This window comes from Tympanuchus pallidicinctus, unplaced genomic scaffold (assembly GCF_026119805.1).
Source record: "Tympanuchus pallidicinctus isolate F22 unplaced genomic scaffold, pur_lepc_1.0 scaffold10, whole genome shotgun sequence".
In the NCBI taxonomy this organism is placed as follows: domain Eukaryota; kingdom Metazoa; phylum Chordata; class Aves; order Galliformes; family Phasianidae; genus Tympanuchus; species Tympanuchus pallidicinctus.
The window spans coordinates 2,129,132-2,156,916 of record NW_026294619.1 but is presented as its reverse complement, the minus strand read 5'-3'; the positions used below and the strand labels follow the sequence as shown (position 1 = coordinate 2,156,916).

At 48.3% G+C, this 27,785-nt stretch overlaps 1 protein-coding gene across 5 annotated transcripts; it reads left to right on the top strand.

Annotated features, from left to right (window-relative positions):
- The first annotated feature begins 742 nt into the window (after window positions 1–742).
- On the top strand, window positions 743–27,785 carry LOC128091591 (galactosylgalactosylxylosylprotein 3-beta-glucuronosyltransferase 1-like). 5 transcript variants are annotated; one of them, XR_008211491.1, is made up of 7 exons: window positions 743–910; window positions 17,975–18,123; window positions 18,412–18,950; window positions 20,221–20,517; window positions 20,914–21,021; window positions 23,753–23,913; window positions 24,474–27,785. XR_008211491.1 is itself a non-coding variant. In XM_052704939.1 (7 exons), the coding sequence occupies exons 3-6, from the start codon at window positions 18,012–18,014 to the stop codon at window positions 20,998–21,000; spliced, it is 1,035 nt and encodes a 344-aa protein (XP_052560899.1). In that variant the 5' UTR covers window positions 743–910; window positions 3,942–4,043; window positions 17,979–18,011; the 3' UTR covers window positions 21,001–21,021; window positions 24,474–27,785. The 5 variants fall into 5 exon arrangements, 4 of the variants coding, with proteins under 4 accessions (XP_052560899.1, XP_052560898.1, XP_052560892.1 ...); XM_052704939.1 differs by lacking the exon at window positions 23,753–23,913 and adding an exon at window positions 3,942–4,043 and having other exon boundaries at window positions 17,979–18,123; XM_052704938.1 differs by lacking the exon at window positions 23,753–23,913 and adding an exon at window positions 3,942–4,043.

Sequence of the window (27,785 nt, the reverse complement as noted above, 5' to 3'; positions counted from 1 at the left end):
TTGCTCAAGTGGGGTTTTCACACAGCAGGGCAGGCAGGTGGCCTTCAGACATGTATGAGGGCAGCCCTGGCTGCAGGGCAGGCAGGAGCAGCCATGTGCTGTGGCAGCCACGGAGGTGATGAGCTGCGAGCAGAGATGGGGTTCACCTCAGTGTCGCACATTGTAAATGTCATTTGGACTGCAAAATGTCACTTGCTTCCCTTCCCAAGGTGTTTTCGGCAGCACCTGCTCCAGGAGCCTAGCAGAGCCCTGTCAGCTCACCCGAGCACAGTTGCCCTCCTGTTCTGCTCAAGGAGCACCTTCCGGGCAAAAGCCTCAAAGCCCTTCGCTCACAGCATCCTGATAGAAGCCCCCTGGGGTTGCGGCAGCCCCGAACCCGGACAGAGGGCAGAGCCGCGGGGCCCGGTGCAAAGCTCGCACTGAGGCTCCTCCTTATGGCAGCCCGCCCCGCACCGAGGCCGGCAGCCCCGCTCCGCCACAGCGGGGCCGCTCGGGGCTCTCCTGCCGCCGACTCCCTCCGCTCCCGCTGCGCGGCGCCTCTCTCGCCGCCCCCTCCGCGCTCTCCCTGTCCCCCGCTCCGCGCTTAAGGTGGCGCGGCGGGATGCTGCAGCCGCCGGCGGGCCGCCCCGCTCGTCCGCCCCTCCCGCCCTGCCGGGGTGGCCTTAAATCGGCTCCGCGCCGCGCGTAACCGCACCGCTACTGTCGCCGCCGCCGTCGGAGGGCGGCCCCGGCAGATCCGCCGCCGCCGCCGTCGGGCCGGTCCCGGCGCGCTGCCCGCCGCGGCGGCAGGACGGACGGACGGACAGACGGACGGACGGACGGACGGACGCGGCTCATTCGCCCGGCGGCTGGAGATGCTCGCCGGCGGCATCCCGGTACCGCGCTGCCGCCCCGCCGCCGCCACCGCCAGGTGAGCGCCCGCCGCGGGCTGCGGGCAGCGCCGGGGAGCGGGGGTGACCTTGCGGTCCCGGGAGCGTCGGGGTCCTTCGAGGAGTTGCGTCTCCGCAGCCGCCCGCCTCCCTCGGGCATCCTCTGGAGGAACCAGGGGTATTCTCCATGGGAGCGAGCGGCGTACCGGCACCGGCGGCGGTGGTGAGGCTGGGGAGCGTCTCTGCTTCCTTCCGCAGAGCCTTCAAGCGGGATTTGGGGCCGGGATAGCAGGGGTGTCTGCCGGGGGATGAGGAGCGTAGAGTTGGATTGGGTACTGCTGGGTGAGTTGGAAAGTGGCTCTTTATTCCCACATCCTCCTGTCGCTCCAGCTCCAGGGAGAGGAAAGGCAGCCCTCCTCAGCCAGCAGGTGTGAGGAGAAGAAGCTGGTCCCTTGCACCTCCTCTGACTGGCCTGCACGGGCAGTTCCCATTCACATTCGGGATAAGTGACGCGGGGCTCAGCAGGTCAATACGAGCATCTCTAGCTCAGCAGCAGTGCCCGGCAATCAGTGCCATGCTGCAACTTGGAGCTCGCATAGCCCCACCAGCAAGTAGTGGAGCGCAAATGATGCAGCCTCTGCAGGTGCTTTTGGCCTCCTGCGTGCAGAGGAGGCCTCCATACACAGGGCATCTATGCAGGGAGTACAGCAGGGTGCAGGCTACTCTGGTCACCTGCCTGAGTTGGGCTTCAAATCTCATCTGGTGAAAAAAAATGAAAGGTGAGGTTGGTGCCATCTGTCCCTGTGAGAGAGCCTTGGGCAAAGCTGGGAATGGGGACCACATAAGGAGTTAGGAGGTGGCTGCACAAAGCAGCAGGATGGGATTCCAGCAGCAGGGAGGCTGCCATTGCTCTGCAGTGAGACGGGTTGCTGTGAGTGCTGGGGGTGAGGCTGGGGTGGCAGAGAGGTTGCCAGGCAGGGGCTGTGTGTGGCAGCCTGCATCACAGCTGTCTGCTACCCAGCCCCTTCCCACTGTGCCCTGCAGCACAGCGTGCAACCAGGACAGCTCTCTGCAGGACTGGCTCCATCATTTCCTGGAAGCCATCAGCTGGAGGGACGCAGTGTAGTAGTAATAATAATTGTAATAATTGATAAACCATTCAGGCAACCTTGCAGTTCCATAGTGGTCCAAGCAGCTGGCAGGGAGTGCAGTTGAGATGCAGCCCCTGCTGCAGGGAAGGGCCTCAGCCTGACTTGCAAGGAACGTAAGACATGGGATAGAAAGCAAAGCAGCTGGACTGGGGACTCCTGCTCACATGGGAAGGGTTTTTAGTGAGTGAAGCTCCCGCACCTTTGGATTTTGTTACAGTGTCGTTTAGGATGACTGTTGCCTAGGGAGCTGTACAGAGCTGTAGTGTAGCTAAATGTATGCAAGAAAGAATACTTCTAGATCACACAGCCCTTAAATTCACATGCTTTTTGTGAGCTGGGAACATCTCTATGACCAGCACTCAGTGCTGTTCTGTGGCATCTTCCCAGCAGAGCATCTGAGGCAGCACTGGGCAGCTCGAGGCTGTGCTTCCCATGTACCCAGCACCCTTTTTCTTTGCCTGTGCCACGCTGGAGGCAGACCTTCTGCTTCTGGGCAGCCCAGAATCTGTCTGTCCTCAGTGCCTGAGAGCAAAGCTGTACCTATTAGGAGTGTATTCACTCCAGCCTTCCCCCAGGCTGCTTTCCTTTCCTCTTTTCCAACACGGTCCCTGATGAAGGTCACTACCCTGCACATCCCTGCTGGGGAGGAACAGAGATCTGCAAGCCTTCCTGTGCCTGTGAGGGAGGATGGATTTGATAGGCTCCAGAAATGCCCTTTACTGAGCATGCAGAATTGCCCTGGGAAAGCTCTGTCATTATTCTGCAGTATGCACGCAGGAAAGATGATACTTGTCCCCTTCATCCTCATACTTAACTGTTCCTTATAAAAGAGGAAACCTAACAAGGTGCTAATAAACCAGACTGGAAAACAGGTCCAACACAACTGCAGGGCCCTGGCAAAGTCTCACATCCCTCTGCCCTGTGTGCTTCTGGTCTCTCTGGTGATCAGCACTAGGCTTACCCCACAGCTCCCTATCTGGAGACCTCCAGGTGCTCTGCATATGTGATGGAGAGCACTCCTTTGACTACATGCAGAGCTGCTTGTCAGTATGACCACCCTGTCTTTACAGCAACCTGATAGCATCAGAGCCAAGACAGCCCCAGGTTAGATTGGATTGGAGCAGCTGCCTCTCTGAGAAGCAGAGCTCAGCCTAACGGGACTGCGGTTTAAAACCTGCTGCTGGTGTAACAGAATATGAAATACGGCATGCAGAGGAGACCTCTGGCTAACATCACCCTCTTCTCAGTCCCAACCCATCCCTCCAGGCTGCGATGTGCCTCCAAATTGCTCTCCAACCTGTGGTCGGTGACTTCATAAAGAACTCGCTCCTTTATGCTTTCACGCTGCTTTAAGCTGTGCAGGCTCATAATTAAGAGCACTGAGAAGTCTCTTCCAGCTCCCTCTCAAGTGACATTAGTGCTCCCAGAAGTCTTCCCTTAAGAGCTCACATTTATCTGCTTTGTCTGTGTTCCTATGCGTTCAATCGGCCGCCTTGCTGGCTTCCTCCACCATGCAGCACGGGGGGCTGAAAGCCTTCTCCCTGAGATAAAAGCAGTGCACTCCGCAAATTCCTCAAGTTTATAAAATGTGAACTAAGTTTACCTATGAGGGATGATTTCCGAGGGCTGTGACACAGAGCTGGGATTCGTAGCCCCAGCTTTTGCTTGCCATTTGTCTCTGCTCTGGGCACGTATTCCTGCAAGTGCCTTATGTGCACGGAGATATGCCTCAAGATGGGGCCAGTTAGCTCAGAGAGGAAAATGAGGAGGGATGCTGGGGTGAAAAACAAAGCAGTTGTTTCTGTCAAACAGGAAGAATGTGTCTTTTCTACATTACTTTTTTTTTTATTGGAGGAACTGGATTGCAGTCAGGAAAATGCAAAAGGTAACATTTTGGTGGTAAATATGTTTTCCCTTGCAGTGCATAGTGACATACGCAACTCGCTGCTGCAAAGTGCTGCAGATGCTGGGTATGGGATTCAGGAAGAGACATTTTGATGGATAATAGATCATTCATTATCCGGTAGGACAGTCCATCTGAAATAGATCTAAATCTTCAGGCTTCAACCTCTTACAGTTGTCTGGCATAGGATTTCTTGTGCCTTCTGAAACAGACAACACTGATCAATGAGAGACAAAGGACGAGAGGAGATGGACATGCTTGAGCGAAGATTACCAGAGCATTTCCTATTTTCATTTCTATGCAGAAGCAAAAAATATGTGTTTTCCTGCCTGTATGTTGACACTTAGCTCTCAGTAGGTTTGTTTTTCATCAGCTGGAGCGGGTTCAGGTTAAGTTCTGATGAGATGTAAGCTGGTCCAGCGGTGCTCACGCTGCCGCTTCCCCTGCTGCTGCTGTTGCTTTTAAGAGGCTGCCAGCAGCCTGGCAACTTTGTGCAGTGCCAGTTTATGAGTAATGCTGCATTACAAAAGAAAACTGTGTTGTCCTGTTCTTTGGATGTTACCCCTTGGCAATGAAAACGTGGGCATTTATTCCCTATTCAGCCTGCGTCTTGCCAAGCAGAGCACTGGGATTACTTGGATGGGGTTAGCAGTCAAACAGTCTCTGCTCTGGTTACATGGCAGTAGGGCAACAGCGTTGTTTCATTCTGCAAGTTCACGATGGGTTTGCGTGTGGGAGTACAAGGCGCATGGGAACCACGTTTTGCTAGCGAAGCAGGATTGCTCCCAGGCAATCCTGGTGTGGGAGGGCTTGGAGGAAAAGCCAAGAAGCAGGCAGCAGCTTGCAGACCCTGCATGCCCTGCAGTAATGCTCTCAGTGCAGTGCTGCAGCCTGACTCCAGAAGATGCTGTCTATAAGGGCAGGGGTAGAGAAGTGGTCTAAGCAAGGTGCTCCCTGCAGGACACATCTCCCCTGGCACCTCTCACTCGGAGTGGCACAGCCTATCCTGGCCCAGCACGAGCAGAGGTTGCTGGTTCCTCTGCCCCTCGATGCCCCATAGAGTAGGACAGTTAATATTTGTCTCATGCTGATCCTTCCTCATACTGAAAGCATGCTGTAAAAAGTGATAAGGGACTATTTCTCCTATGGCTGTTGTATGTAGTGTATTGTTCTCTGCTTATACCTGTAGCGTGCATTAGGCAGCAGTGCTGGGCTCCCTGCAGACGTGACTACTTGGCTCCCTAAAGGCCCAGCTGTGACCACAGCAGCAGCAATGCTGTTCATGAGGGTGAGCCTGTGTGAAGGCTGCCTCTAATGCTGGCTAAGCCCAAGTGGCAGCAATGGATCCAACTGCCTAGTCCTCCTTGCACTGTGGGGATGCAGGCCTCACTGAGAGGCTTTGCGCGCTACTTGGGCCCCTCCTGTCACCATTTTGCCCAGCCAAGCAGCCCATGGAGACCGTGAGGATGACCTTCGCTTTCTCCCTCCTGCTGCCTTCCACCTCCCAGCACCCTTCTCCCAGCCCAAACCCACACAAAGGTGGAAAGGAAGGAGGCACCGATGACTTGCCTCGATCTGCGGACATGAATGAGGCCCTTCATGTGCTCCTCGTGAACAAACACAGATGCTTTTGTTTTATGGGCTGGTGGGATGAGACGGAATTAACAAATCAGAGCGCCAGTGCTGTGCTGCCACATTCCTTCAACTTTAAAGCAGGATCACACACACAAAAAAGCAAACTAGGCAATCTTCTGAGAGAGGGCTCTAATGCTCTGACCGTGCCTCTTGCTTGCTGTCAGGTATGAAGTTCAGTGGCCCAACTGCAAGCCCAAGAGCACCTGAGCTCTTACACTTTGGACCAAAGTGACACCTTTTATACCCACTTCTCCCTCCTCATAAGGAGCGTGGTGCTGCCTCACAGTATCAATGAAAGACTGGAGATAAAAAGCACCAAATACTCCTCTCAAAGAGAACTTTTACCAGTGTTCCTGTGAGCTTACAGCCCCTGACCCTCTTTGCTCCTTGAAAATTTGACCAGAAAAAAAACTTGCCAGGCTTTGCAAGCCTTGAAAGCATGCTGTAAAAGGTGATAAGGGACTATCACTAAAATTGTTTTCTTTTTGGAGCCAGATAACAAGATTTTAACACCTCTACATGGCTACTGTCAGGTGTTGAGGGGCTAGGAGAACATCTTTGTTCTCTCTGCAATTAGGTAACCACATTATGCGTCAGGAAGGAGCACTACACATACTGTGTGGTCAGTATAAGCTGCAGCCCTAAGGGCTTAAACACTTTTCATTCACTGCAGGGGTTTTTGTTTTGTGTTTGTTTTGTTTGTTTTGCTTTGTTTTGTTTCGCTTTGCTCTGTTTGTAATGACCTTTGGCATTTGAGAGTCGTTTTTCCAACGTACTTGAATGTTGCTGAGCTTATCTTACCTGTGGGGAAACTGAGGCACTGAAGAAGGTGAAATGATTTGCCCAGAACCACATACATGCACATAGCTGAAGCTGCTACACAAAGAACTGAGAAATCTTGTTTCACAGTTGAGTGCTTTATCCTCTGGCCTCAGAGGAGGCCAGCAAAGACCTTCATCTTGTTTAGATGAGCGGATAGTCATTCCAAGAGGACATGGGGGCAAGGCTATCTTTCTGCACTAATACATGTCCTAATGAGTCCTGTTGCTAAGCGGCTGCAATGATAGATCATGCATCTTCTTCACTAAGCATTGAAATAATTTTTTAATCATTAAGGCTAATATAGAATCCTCGGAAACATCCAAATCTCACAGCAGGGTCTCAAATTAGCAAGCAAACAGAAAACAAATCCTGATTATCCCAGTGCACCTCTACAAAGCCCATAAACAGCATCTGCTGAAGTCAAACACAAGCCTAGCCAAGCTGGATCATGGGCCCGGGCAGCATCAAAGGCAAGTTGGCAAATCCTCCTGTTCCAGGGCCCACAGCAAGTTCTCTTCCTCCTCCAGGCACGTGTGCCTGCTCCTTGTAGCAGGAGCTCTCTTTACAGCAAAAGTGACATTTCTAGCTTTCATGTTAGAATAGAATTCCTGGACCATTAAGGAAAACACAGCAAATCTCTTATTACTTGATACGCATCAACAGACCCATTACAAGAGAAGGCACAGGGCTTCATTAAGGTTGCTTCATTAAAATCTGCTCATCACTGCTGACCTCTGCACTGAGAAGACTTCTACTGGTGAATATAGGCTACCCCCAAGGATTCTTTGGGAAAAGGTAATTAAAAGTTGCTTCTAAAAGTAGACCTGAAAAAGCCCAAGGGGGTGCCACTCTCTTCTCTTGTCCCCCATTTCGATAACAAATTCCTTACTGCTCACATGTGAGAACCAGTCTCCTCAGTTGCATTCCCAGTTGCAATGTTACCCTACTAGACAAGGGTAGCATCCCATCAAAAGCCTCTTCTGGGAATGCTGCAGAGGACCCCCGTAACCCTCCTGCTGATGTCTACTCAGGGGATCCCACTCAGCATTAGATAAGCTGCCATCAGCAAGTTTTGTTCACAGCCCAGCAAGCCAAGACACACTGGGATTGTATCTCTCTAGGAGCCAAATCAAGCCCTGTAGCTGTTAAGCCCTGGTGCAGAATAGTTTCTAGACGTGATTTCTGCTCTTTTGTAATCCCCTGTGCACACCACTTAGCAAACAGCTAAAATGTGATACTAGCTAGTTCTCTCCTGAGCCCAGCGTGGGTCCTGACCTAAGCATCAGATGACAAACACACTTGGCCTAGAAATTAGTTACAGCATCCCTCTATGGGGAGAGAGTTAGTAAAGTGGAGCGAAGTCTCCTCACTGCAGTAAGAGAAGACTGTTCTCCAGTCAAATCCAGTTGAGGAAGGCAATTGTGAAAAGCAACCAGAAATGTGCTCTGGGAGCATAAGTGTATAGTCCAGCAAAGAAGTTGCCACCCCTGATTTAAGCCATTCCTGAGCTTCTGGAGATCCAGTTTCTGGTGGTGCAGTGCCATAGCTAGCAGTACAGCTCTCCACAGGGAGCCTGCTCACTGACCCGATGCTCAGCAAGCTTTTAGATAACTAGAGGGCAGTTCCTCCTCCAGCACAAAGAGAGGCAGATTCACCCACAGAGAGATTCGACTCCACCTCTGAGACGTACAGCAGCAGCCCACTTCTGTCAGTGAAAGGCTGCTTTTTATCTGGCCTGATGTTTCAGGGCAGCCCGATCTGCCTTTGAAGTGAGCTCCAAGAAGGGCTCCAAAAATGCCAAGTTCACCTCTCCCTGCTGGCCAGAAGTATCTGCTCCTCAGATTTTCTGCCCAAGGCCAGCTGGTACCCCATGTGGAAGGGAGCTGGGAAGGAGGGTGTTTCACCAGCTTCCAAGTGTAGAGATGTAAGAGCTGAGGAGAAGCACTTCCTCGTGTTTTCTTGCTGGTATTTGTGCAAAGATCGAGCTCCAAGCTGAAAGGATAGGAAGAGCAAACAACTTACCATCTCAGAGGGTAGTGCTATCCCCTCATTGCATCCAGGCCTGAAGCATACAGGTACACAGATAAACTCAGAGGTATGCATAGCATAGGCTGATCTCCCTCCCAAGAGAAGGTTTGTAGATAGCACATGCAGACATCACCCCCAAACCAGGTTGCTTTCACTTGTCAGCGCGGAACACAACACAAAGAGAGTGCAAGCTCTATGTGCTCTAAGAGAGAGCAGAGTTTGTCTCTTGTGCTGTGAGATTGTCACTCCTCAGTTCCCTAGTAGCCTTCTTTGCCTTCCCAACCGACTAATCTCTTTCGTTTCATTGATGCACAACATGGGAAAACATAAACCAAAACCTGCACCTTTTTGTTTTTTTCTGGAAGGATTGGATTTCTGTCAGATGGGGTATTCGGCTTTTGCTGTTATTCAGCTCCATCTGCTCATCAGCGTGCATAGCTGCTTTGCACAAAGAAAAACTTCTTTACATCAAGACATGAGGTGACTTTCTGGCAGCTGGTGCATAGTTTAGATATTTTGACTGTTGTCCTGACTGCTCCACTGGCATTCACCAAAGTAGAAAGTATCAATCATATATGGATCCCTTGATCTCATATGTCCTGGCACCCAATTATGGACCTGTGGCAATAGCCCCCCTGTGAGGACAGTGAAGGACAGCAGAACACCTCAGCAGGATGCCAGCCATCACCTTTGTGCCACTTCTTCCCTTCATTCCCTTTCTTCCTTTTTTTTTTCACCCACAAAAGGTAGAGGACAAACACTGCAATTTTCTCTCGATTTTTCATCCTGGTCTTTCTTTTAATCGAACCCAAGCTGTACAGATCAGCTATGACATTTAAAGTACAAAACAAGCAGTGGACCATAACGTATATCTATTGCAAAAGAATTCTCTAGGTGCCACTTTATTTCTTCATTCTCCATTTGTTTTTAAAAGCATTGGCACAACACTTGGATACCACACAGCAAGTGGCAGATCTAATGACTGCTGAAGATTTATTCGGAGGAAAATACCAAAATTAGCATTTTGGGCCATCTCCGCTAGTTATGGAGCTGGAATATTTCACATGGCTCGGAGAGCCACAACAGCAGAAACATCCATCAAGATGACCAAAGCCCTGTTCTTCTTGTTCCACCCCTAACTTCAGCAGTGCCCACATGTTCTGGTGGTAATGCACGAGTGCTGGTTTGCATCCATTCCGTATTATCCTGTGGAAAGAGACTTGGGGTTCTGGTGGACAAGAAGCTTGATGTGAGCCAGCACTGGCCGGGAAGGCTAACTGTATCCTGTGTTGCAACAAGAGAAGGGTGGTCAGCAGGGAGAGGGAATGGATTGTCCCTTTCTACTCTGCTCTCATGAGTCTCCATTTTGTGTACTGCATCTAGGTCTGGGGCCCCAGCGTAAGAAAGATGTGGAGCTGTTGGAGTGGGTACAGAGGAGGGTCACAAAGGTGATCAGAGGGCTGGAGCACCTCTCCTATGAAGAATGGTTGAGAGAACAGGGCTTGTTTAGCTTGGAGAATGCTCAGGGGAGACCTCATTGAAGCCTTCCAGTACTTGAAGAGAGCTTACAAATGGAAAAGAGAATGACTTTGTACGTAGTCTGATGGCGATGGGGCAAAGGAGAGTGGTTTTAAGCTAAAAGAAGGGAGATTCAGATTAGATGTTAGGAAGAAATCCTTTACTCAAAGGGTGATGAGGCACTGGAACAGATTGCCCAGAGAGGTTGTAGATGCCCTATCCCTGGAAGCATTCAGCACCAAGCTGGATGGGGCCCTGGACAGCCTGCTCTGGTGGGTGGCAGCCCTGATCATGGAACTGAAGGGTCTTTAAGGTCCCTTCCAACCCAAGCCATTGTGTGATTATGATTCTATGATCTACAGGGTGACCAGCACAGCAGCACACTGTTTTCATGATGATTTCATTGGTTGTGTAATCCAGCCAGCAATCCCAAATAAAAACAAGGGGATTGCTGCAGGTGCACTGCGTGCATCATCTGCCTGCAGTTGTTTCTAAGCACAAAGGAAAGCTGCTGATTCTTCAGGGTGCACACATGCAAGCATTAAAATGAATCACAGAATCACACAGAATGGCTCGGGTTGGAAGGGACCTGAAGGATCATGAATCTCCAAACCCCCTGCCACAGGCAGGGCCTCCATTTAATACTAGACCAGGCTGCCCAGGGCCCCATCCAACCTGGCCTTGAACACCTCCAGGGACGGGGCATCCACAACCTCTCTGGGCAGCCTGTTCCAGCACCTCACCACTCTCTCTGTAAAGAACTTCTGCCTAAATCTTCCCTGCCTCAACTTAAAACCATTTCCCCTTGTCCTACTGTTATCTACCCTTTCAAAGACTTGATTCCCCTCCCATTTGTAGGCTCCCTTTAGGTACTGAAAGGCTGCAGTGAGGTCATCCCGCAGCCTTCTTTTCTCCAGTCTGAACAAGCCCAGCTCCCTCAGCCTGTCTTTGTAGGGGAGGTAGCTGGGCTTGTTCAGCTTGGAGAAAAGAAGGCTGCAAGGGAAAGGGAAAGAAACCCCAGTCTTCAGCCCAACTCGGCACTTCCTTTCTCATGAAAATGTCAGTATTCCAACCAGTTTGAGGAAGACAGCAGACATCTCCAGCATGTTTTAAGTGGCACAAAGCCTGTTCCACTCATTTGCAGTACAACTTCAGCCAGAGCAGCTTCTCCTCTGGTTTCCTTTGCCCTACCTAGAAGCAGCTGGGAAGTCCTGCAGGGAAGAGCATTTTGACGTTACCTTTGAAAGCAGAGGGGGAAAACAAGCTGTCTAAATCAATTGAGAGCATGCATTAGTGATTGTGCGTTCCTCTGGAGGTCCACGTTTGATGTCGTATTGACACACAGCTGAGATCAAAGCCCGTCTGCATCCTGGCTGCTACCAGAGGAATTGTGCTGGCCTTTGGGCCTCCTCTCCTTACAAGGAGCTTGTGATTAAGGCGATTTTTTTTTTTTCTCTCCAAACAAACACCTGTGAAATGTAATTATCTTTCAAATATGCCCTTTTCTCTGAAAAAAAATAATTCCTTTCCATCTTTGAAAAAGCTCTGAAAGCAAACACCATGGGTTTTTCCTTTCTGCTTTTGTAAGAAACCTGTAAAATGACAGCTCCCACTCCTGCCGAACAGGCATCAGTTGTTAACACAGTAGGGAAAGCTCTGGATGAAATGCACACTTTCAAACAATTCACTACTGGTTTTACTCCCCTAGAATTATTTTGCCTCATTGGAAAAGAAAGCTTTTTTCTTTTTTTTTTTCCTCTTTTTTTTTTTTTTTTTTAATAATGTAGATACTGGTATAAATGATGCCAATACATTGGAAATTGTTTTTCTATGACAGTCATCAGTGTCTAAAAAAGAGCTTGGTTCTGCCAGTGCTTGGCAGCACGGGAGAGAAGTCTCAGTGTAAATACATGAGCTCCTTTCAGGAAAGGATAACTCCATGCAGATAGGTCTCTCAGGAAGGAGCTGGCTTCCCCAGGAGACATCTGGTCTTTCTGCTTCTGTTTGGGCCCAAGCTGCCAATCTTTCCCTGGGTATTTCTGGCACCCCTGGATTATGGTTCTGCTTAGGAACGAGTGGTACAGACACAGGGAAATCAGAATTGGGTTGATTTCCCTCGCTGACACTCGGGGAAGGCAGCTGAGGGTTGTATGGGTTGGTTGTGAAGGACACTTGGGTCCAGGCTGATTAAAAATAACCTGCTTTAGACCTCCTTTCTTAGGCATTTTAAGGCTCCCTGCATAGCTGAACTTAGCAGACAAGTTCAAGGTCTAGTCTATATCAGAACTGGGTTATCTCCTTTCCTGCTGATAGCCCAGATAGTGCCTGGATACCCTTCATCTACCTGGAGACAACAGTGAGCTATCTCCAATGTCTTGGCTCCCATGGGACCTCTCCAGCAGATTTAATTATCTTCCCCAGTGGTTCATTTTTGTTGTTCTTGCTTTCTGCTTTTCTTAAATTTGGAACAAAAGCCAATATAAAGCATGACCTCTTGACTTAGAGACAAGCCCTAGGGTAAGGGACAAGGGCAATGCTCTTTGCCCTGCGCTGTCTGCCGACCTGATGGCTCCAGGGCAGGAGGGAGATGCTTGATTTGGATTCATGCAGGCAGTGGAGGGAAAGGGGGACACACATTACGTTCCTCAAGTATGAGCCTGGCTTCTGGGCTGAATTAACAGCAGTCCCATACAGCAAGGGGATTGGAATTGGCAAGGGCAAGACAAAGCTTTGTGCTGCATCTGAGAAAGATGTGGGGGCTTGAGAAGGGCTGCTATTTCACCAGGAGTGACTCACTTTCCCTGGGAAGTTGTCCCTGCATGAGCCTGCATGCTGAGAGACGAGCTCAAGCCTCGAAATCCCACAGCTGCTGGTAGCTTTGGTCATCCTGCCTTGGGAAGGGACCTGGCCATCCTTCCCTGTGTTGTGTCTTATCCACAGTTCTCTGTGGTTTGTCTCTCCTTTGTTTTTTTCTCTTTTTTGCTTTTCAGTCACGCAGTTCCACTGAAGGTTAGGGGAGAAAACGCCACTTCCTGAGCGGAAACCAAACCTCCCTTCTCCCCTTGTTTCCACAAGAAATGCTGCTGGTGTGAGCCCATAGATGCTGTCCTTCAGATCTGTCCTTTCTGCCCAGGACCGATGCCGTGCCTGCAGACCTGTTTCAGGGCTGGAGTCCCACTGCTGAGAAATGTCCTGTGGTGGCTGTGCTTGTGCAGTAATCACCCCTTCTTATCCCAGAGCAATAACCTATTCACTCACCTCCGTGCTTCCCTGGATCCATCCTCACACTTTATTGAGCTCATCTGTAACGGGCAGGAGGCTGCCCGGTGCAGCATCCTTGCTTGTCGCGATTTTAAGCAGTATTGAAGTTTCAGCTGAAGGCTCTGATGGACCCGAGGGACTGCGGGAGAGGGGACAGCAGCTTCCTGTGGATTTCAGCAAAGCACAGGCAGAGCCATTGCTGATCACCACAAATACAGGCCCTGCCATGAATTATGCATTCCTTGTTTAAAGAGAGGTCGCTCTCATTAATAATTGAAAGCTCCCCGCTCTGCCTTCAGCATCACATCTCCCACACCGGGAGTTAGGGAACTCATGAAATCTGCATGGACTTCCTCAAGGTGGCTAGGGGCTGATGGGGAGAGGCAGCAAAATGCAGGCAAAACAAACTCAAAACCCTGCTGACAGTTTTGGCTCATGAAATGAAGAGGCATCTGTACCCTGCGGGCAGCTCTGCTCCAGTTCTGCCCCTCTCTGCTCCCCACATCCCCATCCTTTTTCGTTCATTCCTCCTGGGATACGCAGGAAGGACTGCAAACAGCTGCAGCTAGTTTGCTTTGGGTGCTTGCCTAAAAAAGACTCTAGGCTCATTTGCTGGATGTTCCTACGGACAGTTGGAGCTGTGAAGTTTGTCTCTTTTGGAAAATAGTGTAGAGTGCAGAGCGTCTGACACTGCAGCCAGATAGCCCTGGAGCTCTAGCATTCAGAGGCTGCAAACCCAGGTCATACAGACTGGCTACCCTGCACTAGAGGCTGCAGAAATCATCTTTCTTGGGCAGAGAACTCTTTGAAGGGTGTAATTCTAATGCAGAATCAGACAGGCAGTGAGCAGAACTGAAATCTCAGAGTTCCCAAGCTCTGTGTGATGCTAACAGACATAGACACCGGTCATGTGCGATGCTTCGAGCCTCAGCCAGATCATGCTCTTCACACCAGGCTGGGGAATCTGAGCTAGGGCTGGGCTCTTCCGTGTGCTTCTCTCTTTACTCTCTCCCCAATCCTTTCAGATAATTCCACCTACATCAGCACGTCGGCTTAAACAGAGATTGGATGCTGTTGTGTCTCAGGAATTGAGAAATCTGACAAAACAGCAGGAGCCAAGAGTAGCACCAGAAACATTTTGTCCCTATCATGCTCGGCTTTGTACTCTATGTGTATGTGTTTATTTTTATCGGAGAACGAAAGATTGATGGATGAAATTAAGAAGAGAGATGTGTAATTGGAAAACAGCTCAAGAAGGCTACAAGCAGAATATTGAAGGCATCCATCAAACATCCAGCTAACGTTATTACAGGTGTGAAACACAGAGAAGGGCTGAGGGAGACACTAGTTAAAAAATAAGAGGGAGAAGAAAGGGGAATAGGCAGGACAGGGGAAATAGCAAGGGAGGAGAAGAGTGCAGTCAATAATATTTGTACTGCAGGCACATCGGAAGGCTCCTGTTGGGATCAGCGCAGGACTGTGTGATCACATTAAGAGACAGTCCCTGCCCTCTACAGCTTAAAGCCGGGAATTACGAGATGATTGCTGGAGGTTGGTTTAGGTGATCACAGATTTTTCTTGTGATCTTGAGCCTCATTTAATGGGATCTGCTCTGAATGGGTTTAAAGGCAGAAGGGAAGTAGCTGGTTGTGCCAAGAAAACACAGGGTAATGCCTGCCAGTCAGGCATGCAATTAATCTGAGCCACTTAGGGGACTTTGTTTTTAATTATAAAATGTAGGTAAAAATATGTGCAGTAAACCTTCAGAAGCCCCACTGGGGCCATCAACAAGCTACCCAGAGGCATTGGCATGTGGCTGTGTTTTGATGCTGTGTTTTCAAGAGGCTGGGCTGATGCTTTAATGGACACTTTGAGGGAAATATTCCTTGTGGGGCAAACAAATGCAAAAGATCTTTGTGTGGGGATGGAGAGAAGGCAAAGGCTAAAAGTATCAGTAGGCAGGGCATTCTTGTAGTCCTGGAAACAGAGAACAAGAAAAACTCTTAAAGACTTAAAAAAGGAAGATGAAAAACATAGAAAGGAACAAAAGAGCATAAGCATGATGGATGCAGGGGGCAGCAGGAGGGGAGAGGAGATAAGATCTTTAAGAGAAAATATCATATCCCAAGGTGGATTTTCTGAAAACGCGATTAAAGTCAGACTCCCCTGTGAGATTCACAAGGGACCTGGTGCTTTGTGTGAGGCTTACCTTCTTCAGCGCTGCATGCTGCAGAAAGGCAATTGAGAGATGGAGCACGGAGAAATAAATAAGAGCACCAGGGGAATTGCACACACAGGCAGCATCTCTGCTTGTCTGCAGCATTTGGGAAGCATGAAAGGGGCTGGATGTGAGGAGAAGGGGAAAGAATTAGAAAGGGAGTCTGCGCTCCTCTGTGCTTTTTGGTAACACAGCTGCCATAGCCGCTTCCTTTTCTTCCCTCCAGGAGTGACCTGAGCTGCACAGAAACTGTGCCTATTTAATTAAGGCCTTTTATCAAAGGGAAGAAGCGGTGGCTGCATGATCTAATGCAGGGCCATCTGTAATTGTAGGCATCCCGGAGGAAGTGAGGAGCCAGGGTGGACCTAACACATCTGCTGCCATTCTGAGGTAGTCCAGAGTCCTCCTTCTCTGTTAGGGCCTGGATTTCTTTGGTGGCACATTTGTGCACCCCAGTCTGCTTTCCATAGCTTGAAAATAGATGATGAGCCAGCACAGTGTTCCCTGAATGCACAGTAAGGAGCATTAAGGATTATCACTGGTAGTTGTGTTTCTTCTCACACAGTTCTTTAAGTGCAGTCCTTCCCTAGGCTGAGCCTAGATTCAGGGCAAGGAATTTCCTTTGCATTCCATGTAATGTGTCTCTTAAAAGAGTTTGGTTTTAGATAACTGGGCCTCACTACACCTTGGAAGCCCACTGCAGAACTGGAATTTAAAGCCAACCCTTTTGAACCTCCTTCCCTTGCTTTGCATGAACATGATGCCATAGCCCTTCTCCCTTGAATTGCGTTTGGCCTAGGAGAGAGAGCAAGAGGGCCTGGTGGGCTGTGCCATACAGTAGCTCTCCTGTTTGCAGGGTGTGTGGCTGCTGTTTCTCAAAAGAAATCTCTCTGCAGGAGACAAATGGAGGGTTTATACTCCCTTCAGCCTCTTGGTGAACATCGCTGTGACAGGGAGGAAGTCCACCAGGAGGAGTATTTGGCATTAGAAAGGAGTCCTAGAGGAAAATGATTACAGATGTTACCAAGAAGGAGAGAGGAAGAAAATCTAGCAATAGCGTATCTCAATCAAACATCAGGCAACCAGCTTAGAGAGAAAACAAAAAGTCTTCAGATGACAACACGTGACTTTGCTCTGTGCTGTTCAGTGCTTCCACTGTTTTGCAGCAGTACAAGTGGATCCCTCTTTCTGAAACACTGCTCTGGTTTCTGGTGTGTGGGAGATTTTGTACTGATAGAGAGATGAAAGCAGAAGCTAGAAGTTGGAGGAGAGTGTTCCTTCCTGGCTGTGCCAGTCATACAGAAGGCACCATATGCACTAAGTGAGCACATTTGATGCTGGCCTTCCAGAAATCATCTCTGGGATCTCATGCTCTTATGACTGTACACAAGCTGTTAAGGCTTTTGCAAACAGGAGAGCTAGGACTGGGTTCTCATCACCTCCTGGCTTTACACAGTACTGAGTTATGCCCCTGAACAAATAGCTTGTAGAAGTACTTCAGTCTGTATTTTTCAAACTAATCATTAATGTTATGTATTTTGTTGAAGGCATGCCTACATCAAGCAGCCACAGATCTCATTTCCAGGCAGACTGACTTCTTACAGTGAGAGCAGAAAATGCTCAACAACTGTGAACAATCAAGTGAACAATCAAGCACAGGGCTACTGTAGCTCAGGCCATCTATAAATAAGCCACCTCTTGTTACTTATTCCTGATATTTTTGTCCTTCATTTCTCTTTATTTCCCTTTAGTTTTTCTCACTTCATAGAAGTAGCTTTGAAAACAAATGTTAACCGTTTCAATTCCTCAGATCTCTTAGTCATGTGCATTACAGAAATACTAAGACAGAAATTATTCTGAAGTCTGTAATTTAAACTAAATTCTGTAGTGGCCAAATATAGCAATCCAGGGGTAGAAAGGGATATGGAATAATCAAACTTGCAGCAAGCATCACCAGCACTGTGAAATGACTGAGGCAAAACTTAGCATGCAGTAATGTGCATCACTGATTGCAGCAATGCATCTGTATAAGGAGGACGAAATAGAACCGCAGGTCTGAAGGAGATGCTGGGCATCTTGACATTTTCTGGTTTTGCTCACTTGCTTACGTAGGAATGCAAGTCTTGCATGTAGTTTTTAAAAAGCCTACGGGACAAGCATATTAAATGCTCACCTCTAAGCTCAGGAATGAATATTCCCCCTGGGAAGGGAGCAAGTGACAGTCCTTTCTGGCCTCAGATTCTGCAAGGTGAACTCCAAGTCAAGGACAGTGGGTTCATTGTGGGGCTGCAGGAGGTGCTTTACAGCAACATAAACAGATAAATAACTACTGTTCAGTAGCACAGGAATTGGCCAGGGCAACTGGATGATGGTTTAGGCCTGTAACTTTAATGGGGCTCTTTGTGCACCTAACCTTAGATGAATACTTTACTAGATCAGAACCCAACATTTATCATGCTTCCCTCCAAGCAAACTGATCGTTGTTATTTGGCCTGTAGACTTAACTCTCCTACTGTTTTTTTTTATTACTGCTAATTCAGAGTTCTTACTCTTTCCTCTGTTCTGAAAGGTAGAGAGATGCCTGGGTATTGGAAGCTCTCTGCAGCATGCTGAGGAGACGAAACCTTCTTACTACGCTCCTGATTGTCTTGCCATGGGCTCTTCTCCTAACCTTGTGGCACCAGTACCCAACCACCCGCTACCTCAGCCTGCTGAGAAGTAAGTGCAAGAGCTCTGCTGTCAATGTGCTTGCGGTTGTGACGATAGTTGGCGTGAGCCTTCCATAGAAGACTCACTCTCTTGGGACCAAACTTGCCTGCAGTACACACCCAAATTTTTCCTAAGAGTATGTTAAACATGCTCCTTAGCTTAGCTTTAGAGAGAGAAAGCTCATGTGCTCAGCACTGAGTTCAGAAAGGTAAGTCCTCAGCATCCCCTGGAGAGGTGGCAGCTCTGCAGCGCTCAGTTCTCTAACGTCTTTCTTCTTCCTTCCTTCCTTCGTCTCAGAAGACACAGATGAGAACGTGACCTCTAAAGCTCTCCTCAATGGTACGTCTGCACTGAGAGAAGAAGGCTTCCCGTCATGCATTCGCCAGCAGCAGAGCATAGGGGCGACACCTAAAGTCATCCAGAATTATGTGTACTCCAGGCCTCCCCCATGGTCAGACACCCTGCCGACCATATTCGTTATCACCCCTACCTACACGCGGCCAGTGCAAAAAGCTGAGCTGACCCGGCTGGCCAACACCTTCCTGCATGTACAGAACCTGCACTGGGTGGTGGTGGAGGACTCACCCCGAAGGACCAACCTAGTGTCCAATCTGCTGGAGAAGGCAGGCCTCAATTTCACCCACCTCAATGTGGAGACGCCCAAGAGCCTGAAGCTGGGGCTGTCCTGGATCCCATCCCACACCCCACGGGGGACACTGCAGAGGAACCTGGGGCTTCACTGGCTGAGGGACAGCTTCAGCAACACAGCACCACCAGAAGGGGTAGTGTATTTTGCTGATGATGATAACACTTACAGCCTGGAGCTGTTTGAAGAGGTAAGAGCCATAAAGTTATATGGGACAGAAAAACAGAATACAAATGCAAAAGCCTCTTAAGGACAGAACTTAGAGGCTGTAGGCCTCTAAGACCTGTAAGACAGGGCTACCATGTGGACTTTAGTCATTAACTGGGAGGTATGAGCTGTGGCAAGCTGCCTGGAGCCCTTCTATCTTAGCTCTCTGTGGGAGCTGGGTATAGGGCAGATATAAGCCCTACAAACCCACAGTTATGCTGAACCAGTAGCCACCCTCTGAAGGGCTGAAAGAGCAAAGAGCACATCTGCCATGGTAGAGGCTGCAGACGTGAGTAGCCGCTCACATAACATTGTTCCAAGTGCAGCTTCATTTTGCCAGGTTTGTTTCCATAGAGATCAGAGTATATATATGCCCCAGAACATGTACCTCTCCTCAGAGGGAGCTGACTTGATTTAAATAAGCACTAATGATAAACTTCTGGCAAAGCATAAATCTGTGCTCTGGTAGGAGTGTGATGAACAGGGGGTAGCAGAACCATTTACTGACTTTCTAATAGACTTTTTGTCCTTTCCTGTCCTCCCGAGTTCCAGCCACCACAGCAGTGCTGTGCCCATGGGATCATAGAACCTTGCCCAGGCTTTTGTTGGAAATCTGGCTTTTGTGAGATGCCAAGTCTATCACAAACTTGCAAAAATGATTATTCAGTAAACTCCCTTGTCACCAAATTAAGCCAGGCTGTTATACGCCAGTCAAAATACCATGTTATGCCTCAGAACACATTTCCAGTTTTCACTTTTTTAGGTGGCTGCTAAGCTCATCCTTTTTTAAAAGGACTTATTTCCAAGTCTTTTTTATGACAATTTCAGTAATTTCAGTTGCTCTTCTAAGAAGTAGCTGTGGATGGAAGAGTAAGGATGAGGGAAAGCTGCAGTAAAGGAGGACAAAGGTGCATCAGTCAGGGAGGGAGATTACTTGAATGAGGGTGGAGTGAGTGGAGTTATTTACAAAAAATGATAAAAGTTCGGATGAAATCAGCAAACCACAGGTTTTCCCAGAATCACAGAGTCATTTCAGGATGGACCTTTAAAGGTCATTTGGTCCAACTCCTTGCAGTGAGCAGATCGGGTTGCTCAGAGCCACTTTCAGCCTGTGCTGCCTAGAGCCATGTAATTGCAGACAAAGTCAACAAGGAAGGACGGGTGCCAATAAAAACAGAGGATGGCATACTAATGGGCTGGGAAAAGCATCGTAGAGTTACATTCTCACAGCACTGTTTCCTTCTGCCACACAGATGCGCTACACAAGGAGGGTGTCAGTCTGGCCAGTGGCGTTTGTTGGGGGGCTGCGGTATGAATCCCCAAAATTGAGCCCAGCTGGGAAGGTGGTGGGATGGAAAACCGTCTTTGACCCTAATCGGCCCTTTGCTATTGACATGGCTGGATTTGCTATCAGCATCAAGCTGATCTTGGAGAAGCCTCAAGCCAGTTTCAAGCTGGAGGGAGTTAAAGGAGGCTACCAGGAAACCAGTCTGCTGAAGGATTTAGTGACTATGGATGGGCTGGAGCCCAAAGCAGCCAACTGCACAAAGGTGAGCAGGACAAGAGACCTGGAAAATATATCTCCCTTTCTAAATCCCGGCGGCTTTCATGGCCTCCTGCCATGCCCTATTCATCTTTCCCTGTGCCTGCTTTCTGCCAGCACACCTCAGCTCCAAACCGTGCCAGACAGGCATGGCCTGCCAAATGCTATGCAGATGAGAGGCTCAGGGAATGCTGAGGAACAGCTAGTGCCATGCACTCTAATAAAGAGCCTCTTCCATGCAATTCATGCTGAGGAGACCCAGGAGAGGGTGGAGTGGGGTTTTGGTCCAAAATGCTCTCTTTTACCTGTCATTGTTTCATACACCTGTAAAGCCTCCCCCAGACCCTGTCCTGATTCCTGTTCTCACGCATCAGTGCCCTGAACAATTTTTGGTTCTCTTTAGGTGTTGGTCTGGCACACAAGAACTGAGAGGCCAACTCTGGTTAACGAAGGCAAGCGTGGATTTACAGACCCCAGGGTGGAGGTGTAAGCAGAGAGACAGCTCCCCAGTGTGAGTACCCTTGTCTTTATTGGTTTTGGCAAGGCAAATAGTCTGTGCATGTTTCTTTATTTTTGTTATTATTTCTTTCAAGAAATAATACAGCATATACGGTAGTCCTGATATCTCCCTTATCGTGTCACCCTTGGCACAAGAAGTGTATCCTCATCTTTATTGCCTGTCTGCATTCTGTGTGCATTTATGCCTCCATGCAGTCTCCACGGAAGCTTTGCTTGCATACAGGCAGAGAAAAACAACAGAAGAATCTCATGGTTTATCGCAGCAATGGTAGGCCGCATTCCTTGCTCCCCAGTTTCTGACAGGTTTAAAAACTTCCTTTCATGGGAAATTATTCTGCAATGAGTGGAAAGAGATCATTGCCCCACCAGCCTCACCACCTCTGCAGTGCTCCATCTATCCACATTCAGCTTCTATCTCACATGAACTTTCATGGTGTGGATGCTGCGTGGAAGGATTGGTAGACACTGAGACAGGAAAACAGGAACCTATGCAGACTGTCATGATCTGAGGAACTCGTTATCAGCATTACCAGAGCTAGGAATACATCTGCTGATGAGGGAAAACAGTAAAGGCACTAAAATTGCCTACACAGTCCACAGAGCAAAGTTCAGCAGCAGGAGGAGGGATTATAGCATCTGCTATAGGTGAGGGTATGAATATATAAGAATTCAGTGATATGTTCTTAGAAAGTGATGATGGACAGGCTTCATAGGAGCCATGACCTCCTCTGTCAGCTGTCATGCTTTCTGATCTTAATGTCTGCTGTTGGCAGATTGCTACCCCAAATGTTCCAAAAGAATGAAAGTTGCCAACTTAGGAGGACCAAGCTCTTTCTGTAATGATTTCTACTTGTGGTCAGACAGAGGATGCTGAATGATTTATTCCTACTTTGGAAGATATTCTAGGGCTGCTTTCAGTCCTGACCCCAATATTTATCTGAGCTGTCCTAGGGAGGCAAAACTGACTGCCCAGTATGTGGACATATGCGCATGCTTCAATTTCTGCACTAATCTGGTGTGCATTTTTTGTAGCTGCATTCAGCATTTCCACATCATCCCATCGTCTTCCAAGTGACAGCCATACGAGGGGCAAAGCAATCCCAGGACTGTGCATCCAACAGCTGACAGCAGACATGGGATACAGCTGCCTAAATGCAGAACCTGCTCCCACCCAGGGACACTGGGGCATCCTACCTGACCTTCCTGTAGGGCACAAACTCTATCATACCTGCTAGTTTTTCATAAAAGTCTCAAATATCCTAGCAAACGTAAGATCATGCTAGACTTATGCTTAAGCAGCAGCACCTCTCTTAACCTTTCTTCTGTGTGATCCATTACCAGTAATGGGTTCATATTACAGATCCAGCCATGCTGGGTCTGCTCCAAACTAAAGGTGCAATTGTCCAAGTTCAGCTCATAAGGACTCCAGTTAACTCTGTAAAGGATAAGCAAGCTTAACAGCACTCAGACAGGTGAGGCTACTTACCAGTTCTTGCCTAATCACTAGAGGAGGGGGTAACTGCTTCATAACAGGTGCAGAGAGTAGATATGATGTTTTAATGAATGCAGCATTTATGTATCTCTCTTTCATCCTCATCCCATCTCCATGGCTAAACGCTCAGCCATCCTCCATAAAAAATGCCAAGCACCTACTCTAGATGCTCGTGAGAATGGCTCTCTGTAGACCATTTGTTGTGGGAAAGGGAACCAACTGATCTGGGAGATGGAGACACAGCCACTTATTTACTAACACCCTTTTCCAGAGCCATTCTCTCCTGTGTCTTCAAGCCAGAATCTGCATTCAGTCAACTCTGTGTATTTTAAAAAAGCTTTTCCAGTTGCGTTAGTGGAAAACATGCCCACAACTCTTCCTCCACCATCATTTGCCCTGTGGGGCAGCTGCTTTGACTCCGGTGAGCAGGCATCCACTCCAGAAGGCACCTTCAAATTAGATATGCTGCCCTGAGAAGCTTAGTGGATGCAGCTGGGAGCAGTCAAGCAAAATCATCAGCTTCCACACCCACACCCCCTGTGAAGTTTTAAATTGATACCTCTGCTGACAGCTATACTGAATTTTGGAGGCTCTTACTATTGAGGCTGCTGAGCTTCAGAAGCCTGACAGACACAATCTAGATGAGCTAGTGCTGAGAAAAGAGGTATAATTCATCCCCTGAGAATGTTCTGTTGTTAGATGCAATGGGGAGAATGTTTCTCTCTTTTTCTCCTGGGAGCTTGTCCTCACTGAGGATCAGATCAGGCTAGGTGAGTCCTAGACCTTTAGAAATCCCTTTCCCCTTCAAGCACCTGTGGATGTGAGCCAGGCTTTGGTGCTTGTGGGTTTTAGTGCTCTATTAATCACCAGTTAGACCACATGCATTGTTTCTTGGCACGTGTTTCTGCTCTCTGGGCTGCCACAGATGCATTGTGAAGGGATCAGCTGATTGTGTAAACTGCAAAGATCAGGCTTCAGCAGGTACTGCATAAATAGTGGTTATTTTGTCCCAGCTGGAGCCTGCTTTCTTTTTTGCCAGCATTCCCGCTGCCCTTGGCTGTGTCTAGCTGAACCACAGCAGTATTCATGAGTCACGGGGAGAATACTCCATCAGAACAGACCTACAGAGAGGGGAAAATAAGGCATGTGGCACAGTTTGCCTTTTCATAAGAACAAAATGAAAAAGGAGTGCTCAATGTTTTTTTAACAAAGATTCTTTTCCTTACACTAGAGTTCTGATTTTTCCACTCTGAGAGCCATTAGGGCTGATCTTGGACGTGTTGGGATTGAGGATCTTGGGTGAGATCTAAAACCTTTCCCAGTCTACGTCTTTGAAAACTCTTTTGAAACCACACTCCCTAGAAAAACAGATTGTGGCTCCTGAGAGCAGAGGTGGGGATTAATTTTGCTCTCTATCTTTTCTTTGCTAAAGCCCTGAAAACTGTCATTCAAGCCTGGTGTTATAAAACTTACTTGTTCTTTTTGCTACCATGTGTTTACAGCTGTCGGAGAGAGATGAGCTCACTTAGGACTTCTGCCTTGAGATTTTTGGAAATAGGGAAAGAAACTCACCTCCATTTCAGAGCTTCTAAACAGATTGAACAGGGTTCTTCAAATCTTATCTTCTTTCTTTAGAAACAAACAAAAAAGGCGACAAAAAAAAAGAGGTTGAGATAATGATTTTACTGGGGAAAAAAATCCTTCAAAACCTTTTACTAATTAATGAACAGAACATCCCTGCTAGGACCCTGCAGTGCAAATAGAACAAACAGCATTTTGGCTGCATCCCCAGCCTGCGGCTGTAAGGTTGAGAAACCTGGTTAGTGATGCTACCTAGTGTATACCTGAGCCAGGGGACAACTCCCTTTGAACGCCTCTCCTGCCCTGATCTACTTGACATGATGTTGAGATTTCTATCTCTTTCTTACCTCACCTTGTGTTTGTTTTAACAGAGGCAGCGGGCAGTGATTGTTCTGAAGCTTGCTGGCAGCCACAGCAACTGTGCACCCTGTCTGTTCTACCACTGGAGGATGCTAAATGCCCCCGAATGTAGCCACATCGATCAGCTCCTGCTCCCCAGAAGGTGGCAATGAGCAGGGACAGAGTGGATACACTCCCTGTGATCCTACAGCTCTCCACTTTGACTCCATACACTGGCTGAGCGGTGTGCCTCCCTTCCCTTGTGGGCACTGTGCTTTTAACTATTCATGAAACAGGAAACGTCTTAGATATGATCTCCATTCCCTGCTGTGCCAGCACAGAGGCTGAAATCCACCACGGGTGCGGGTGCCTCTGAAGATCCCTCTTGGCATACTGTGAAACCTGAACTTTGGGACAGCAGCTGTGAGCTGCTGTGGTTCAAGGACAGGAGTTGTTGCAAAAGCACAGATGTGGATCTGTTAGTCTGAGCTATGCTCTCAGTGAGAATAGCTTAAAAGCAAAGCTAGCCTGAGAGAGGCTCCCCCTCAGATACACGCATGGATCAGCTTTTGGTACTGGGGAAACAGCTGTGCTGGAAGCCCTCATTTTGGGTTTAGGAGTTCAGAAGTGCCTCAGCTGAGAATTTGAACTGCCCTAACTGCAGGTTGTGTTGGAAAATGCTGTCCCAGTTCCCAGGCCCGGTGCCCTCTGGATGAAGTTTGTCTCCTGCTCAGGGTGACCTGGCAGGTACTGCACCTCAGAGGCCATGCCTCCATGTCCCAGTGTGGAGAGCGTCAAGCAGGGGCAGAGATGAGTGGACCTGAAAATGTTGTTCCTTCTGCAGTACCATTAGGCACTTTAGTAGCCTCAATTCATGAATACAGATTTGTTCTCTAAACCTCCGGGGAGAAAGACACCTTTCTGGAGTGGAGGTGGGTGAGAAGTGCTTAGGAAAAGAACGCTGAGCTTGCAGTTGTCTCCTGTGTGAACATCGAGAAACGTCGAAAAGGGATCATCATCGGGAAACGTATCTTGAGCACACAGATGTCATCATTTGCAATTTCACTTGTCAAGTTTCCAGTTGAATTCTGATAGCACGTTTGGCCCTGTGAAGGAGGGAGAAAAGACAGCGTTATCTAGAACGGTTTTCCTTTCCTTTGATAAAACATAAGGCAGCCTATGGACCAGTAGGTGGCAAATGAGGACCAAAGGAAGAATGCACTGGGTTAAAAGCACAAGTGTTTGTATCATGTGTGCATGGGGAGAAATGTCCCTCTGACTTTTTGCAGGAAGATTTCCTGACTGACCCGAAAACCTCTCTGAGCACACCTTGCCAACCATCTTCACTCAGGCTGTGAGGAACAAGGCTTCAAGCATTCAAAATGCATCAAGGATTTGATAGCCTGAGAAAAATCATGAGCAATCAAACCACCCCCTGCCCAAGAAACTCTGGGCTGGCAGGATACATTTATTTGTTGATTTATTTATACTGCAATCTTTTCTGCCTGTTCTTTGCTTCACTTTGTTTTTTAACTTAGGTCATCTGACATACTCATGAGGAAAGAACATTTCCCCTCTCACCCCAGACGCTCACAGAATAACAGAGCTTGGCATTCACTTCTGAATGTCTTTATGCTTCTTGCTGTCTGGGGTTTCTTTACAATGGCATCCTAAGCTGGCAAAATAATCAAAAACCCAGCAAGGAGGGAAGTACAGCAAAAGGAACTGTTATTCCTTTATGCAAAAAACGTGGGTGGCACTAAGTTTCTGGCTCCTGAGCAATCATGGTGAGGTAAAAACATGTGCGAAGGAGTGCCTCAATCAAGTAGATAGTCCCCATGGGATCTTGGGAGGCATTCGTGAAGGGGGGCTCTTGGAAGGATATCTGATTGTTGATCTGTGTTCCCTTAGTGGGGAACTAGCATGCAGACATCCTGCTGTGGGAGTGAGATTAGAGTGCATGAGGGGGCAAAGGGAGTGAGAAGTCTCCCGCTGGGGAGGAAGGCATGAGGAAACAAGGAGTAGGCTGAGAGCAGAGAGAGGGTGGTTGTGCTCAGTGTGGCCTGGCCTCCCTGCAAGCTGTCTCAGCACTGAAGTAGTACTGAATGGGCCATAAAAAGTGTGCCTTCTTGTGACCCCAGAAAGGTCTTTACACAGCGAGTGTAAAGTCTGGCATATGTGACCTGGGTAGCATGGAGGAAGCCTGGCTCCTGACAAGCACTTTTCATTCTCTGTTTGTCAGAGCTTCGTGCCCTGGCCTCTTTGCATGAGGTAATGGGCCTTGTGTCCAGTGGGTGTTGCTGACCCATCCCTGCCACTGAGCGGAAAGACTGGCTTAATGATCCCACTCACCATTAATAGAAGACTGTCCCCTTCTTTGTGGTTTTAGTCCGTGAGCAAAGAGCAAGAGAATAAAGGAGTCTATTTATGATCTTCCATTTTCCCCTCCCAGATGGGTAGGGATTCTACCCGTATGAAAAGGAGGGGATATGGTAATTAATTCCCTGGCCTTCAGTATCAAGGATATCCTACTTGGGATTTTGATGCTACAGGTGGATGTTTGTAGCGAGGGTACGCTCTCATTGCAAAGGATGTGCATATGTGCTTTTAGAGATGATGTCTCTCTGCATCCCTATATAAAAGCAAAATAATTGTTCCTATTTTTCCCCCTGGGGCCCCAGATTGAAGTGATAGGAGCACACTGTTGCTCAGTGCTCTGAGCTGCTCACAAGACCGGCCCTGTCACACCAATCTCACATCAGCCTGACCCTATGGAGGAGGGATTCTGTGAATCAGGAAATTCCAGCCAGATGCTAAATTGTATAGGACTGAGACCTTGTATGGACTGTGTGGTGCACACAGCTGTTGTTTCAGGCTAACAGATGTTCTGAACACTCCAGCACAAATACTCTTTTTACAAATACCCTGTAGAGCAGACTAAAGACAGCGAGGACTGCTGCCAGGCAGGGTGCAGCAGCAAAGGGTAGGTGAGGACAGACAGCACAAATTCAGAGGGCTCTCTGCTAGCAGAGCTCAGCAGAAGTTACAAGCTTTGAGGAAAGTGAACAAGGGATACAATAAAGGAGGGATGCTGCACATCAAGCCTGAAATGTTTAAAGAGCAGGCATCCCAGTACCTGTTTTTTTACTAGCGTATTAGTATCTGATATTCATGTTCTCTGACATCCATCCAATTCACCAACCAATAAATATTCCTAACATTTCTTGTTGCAGAAAATGCTATTGAAAGAGGAAGGAGAATGTCAAGGAAGTAATTTTTAATGGTTATTTATTTATATTGAATGGTACAAGAGCGTTATTAAATATGATGTGAATATTGCACCA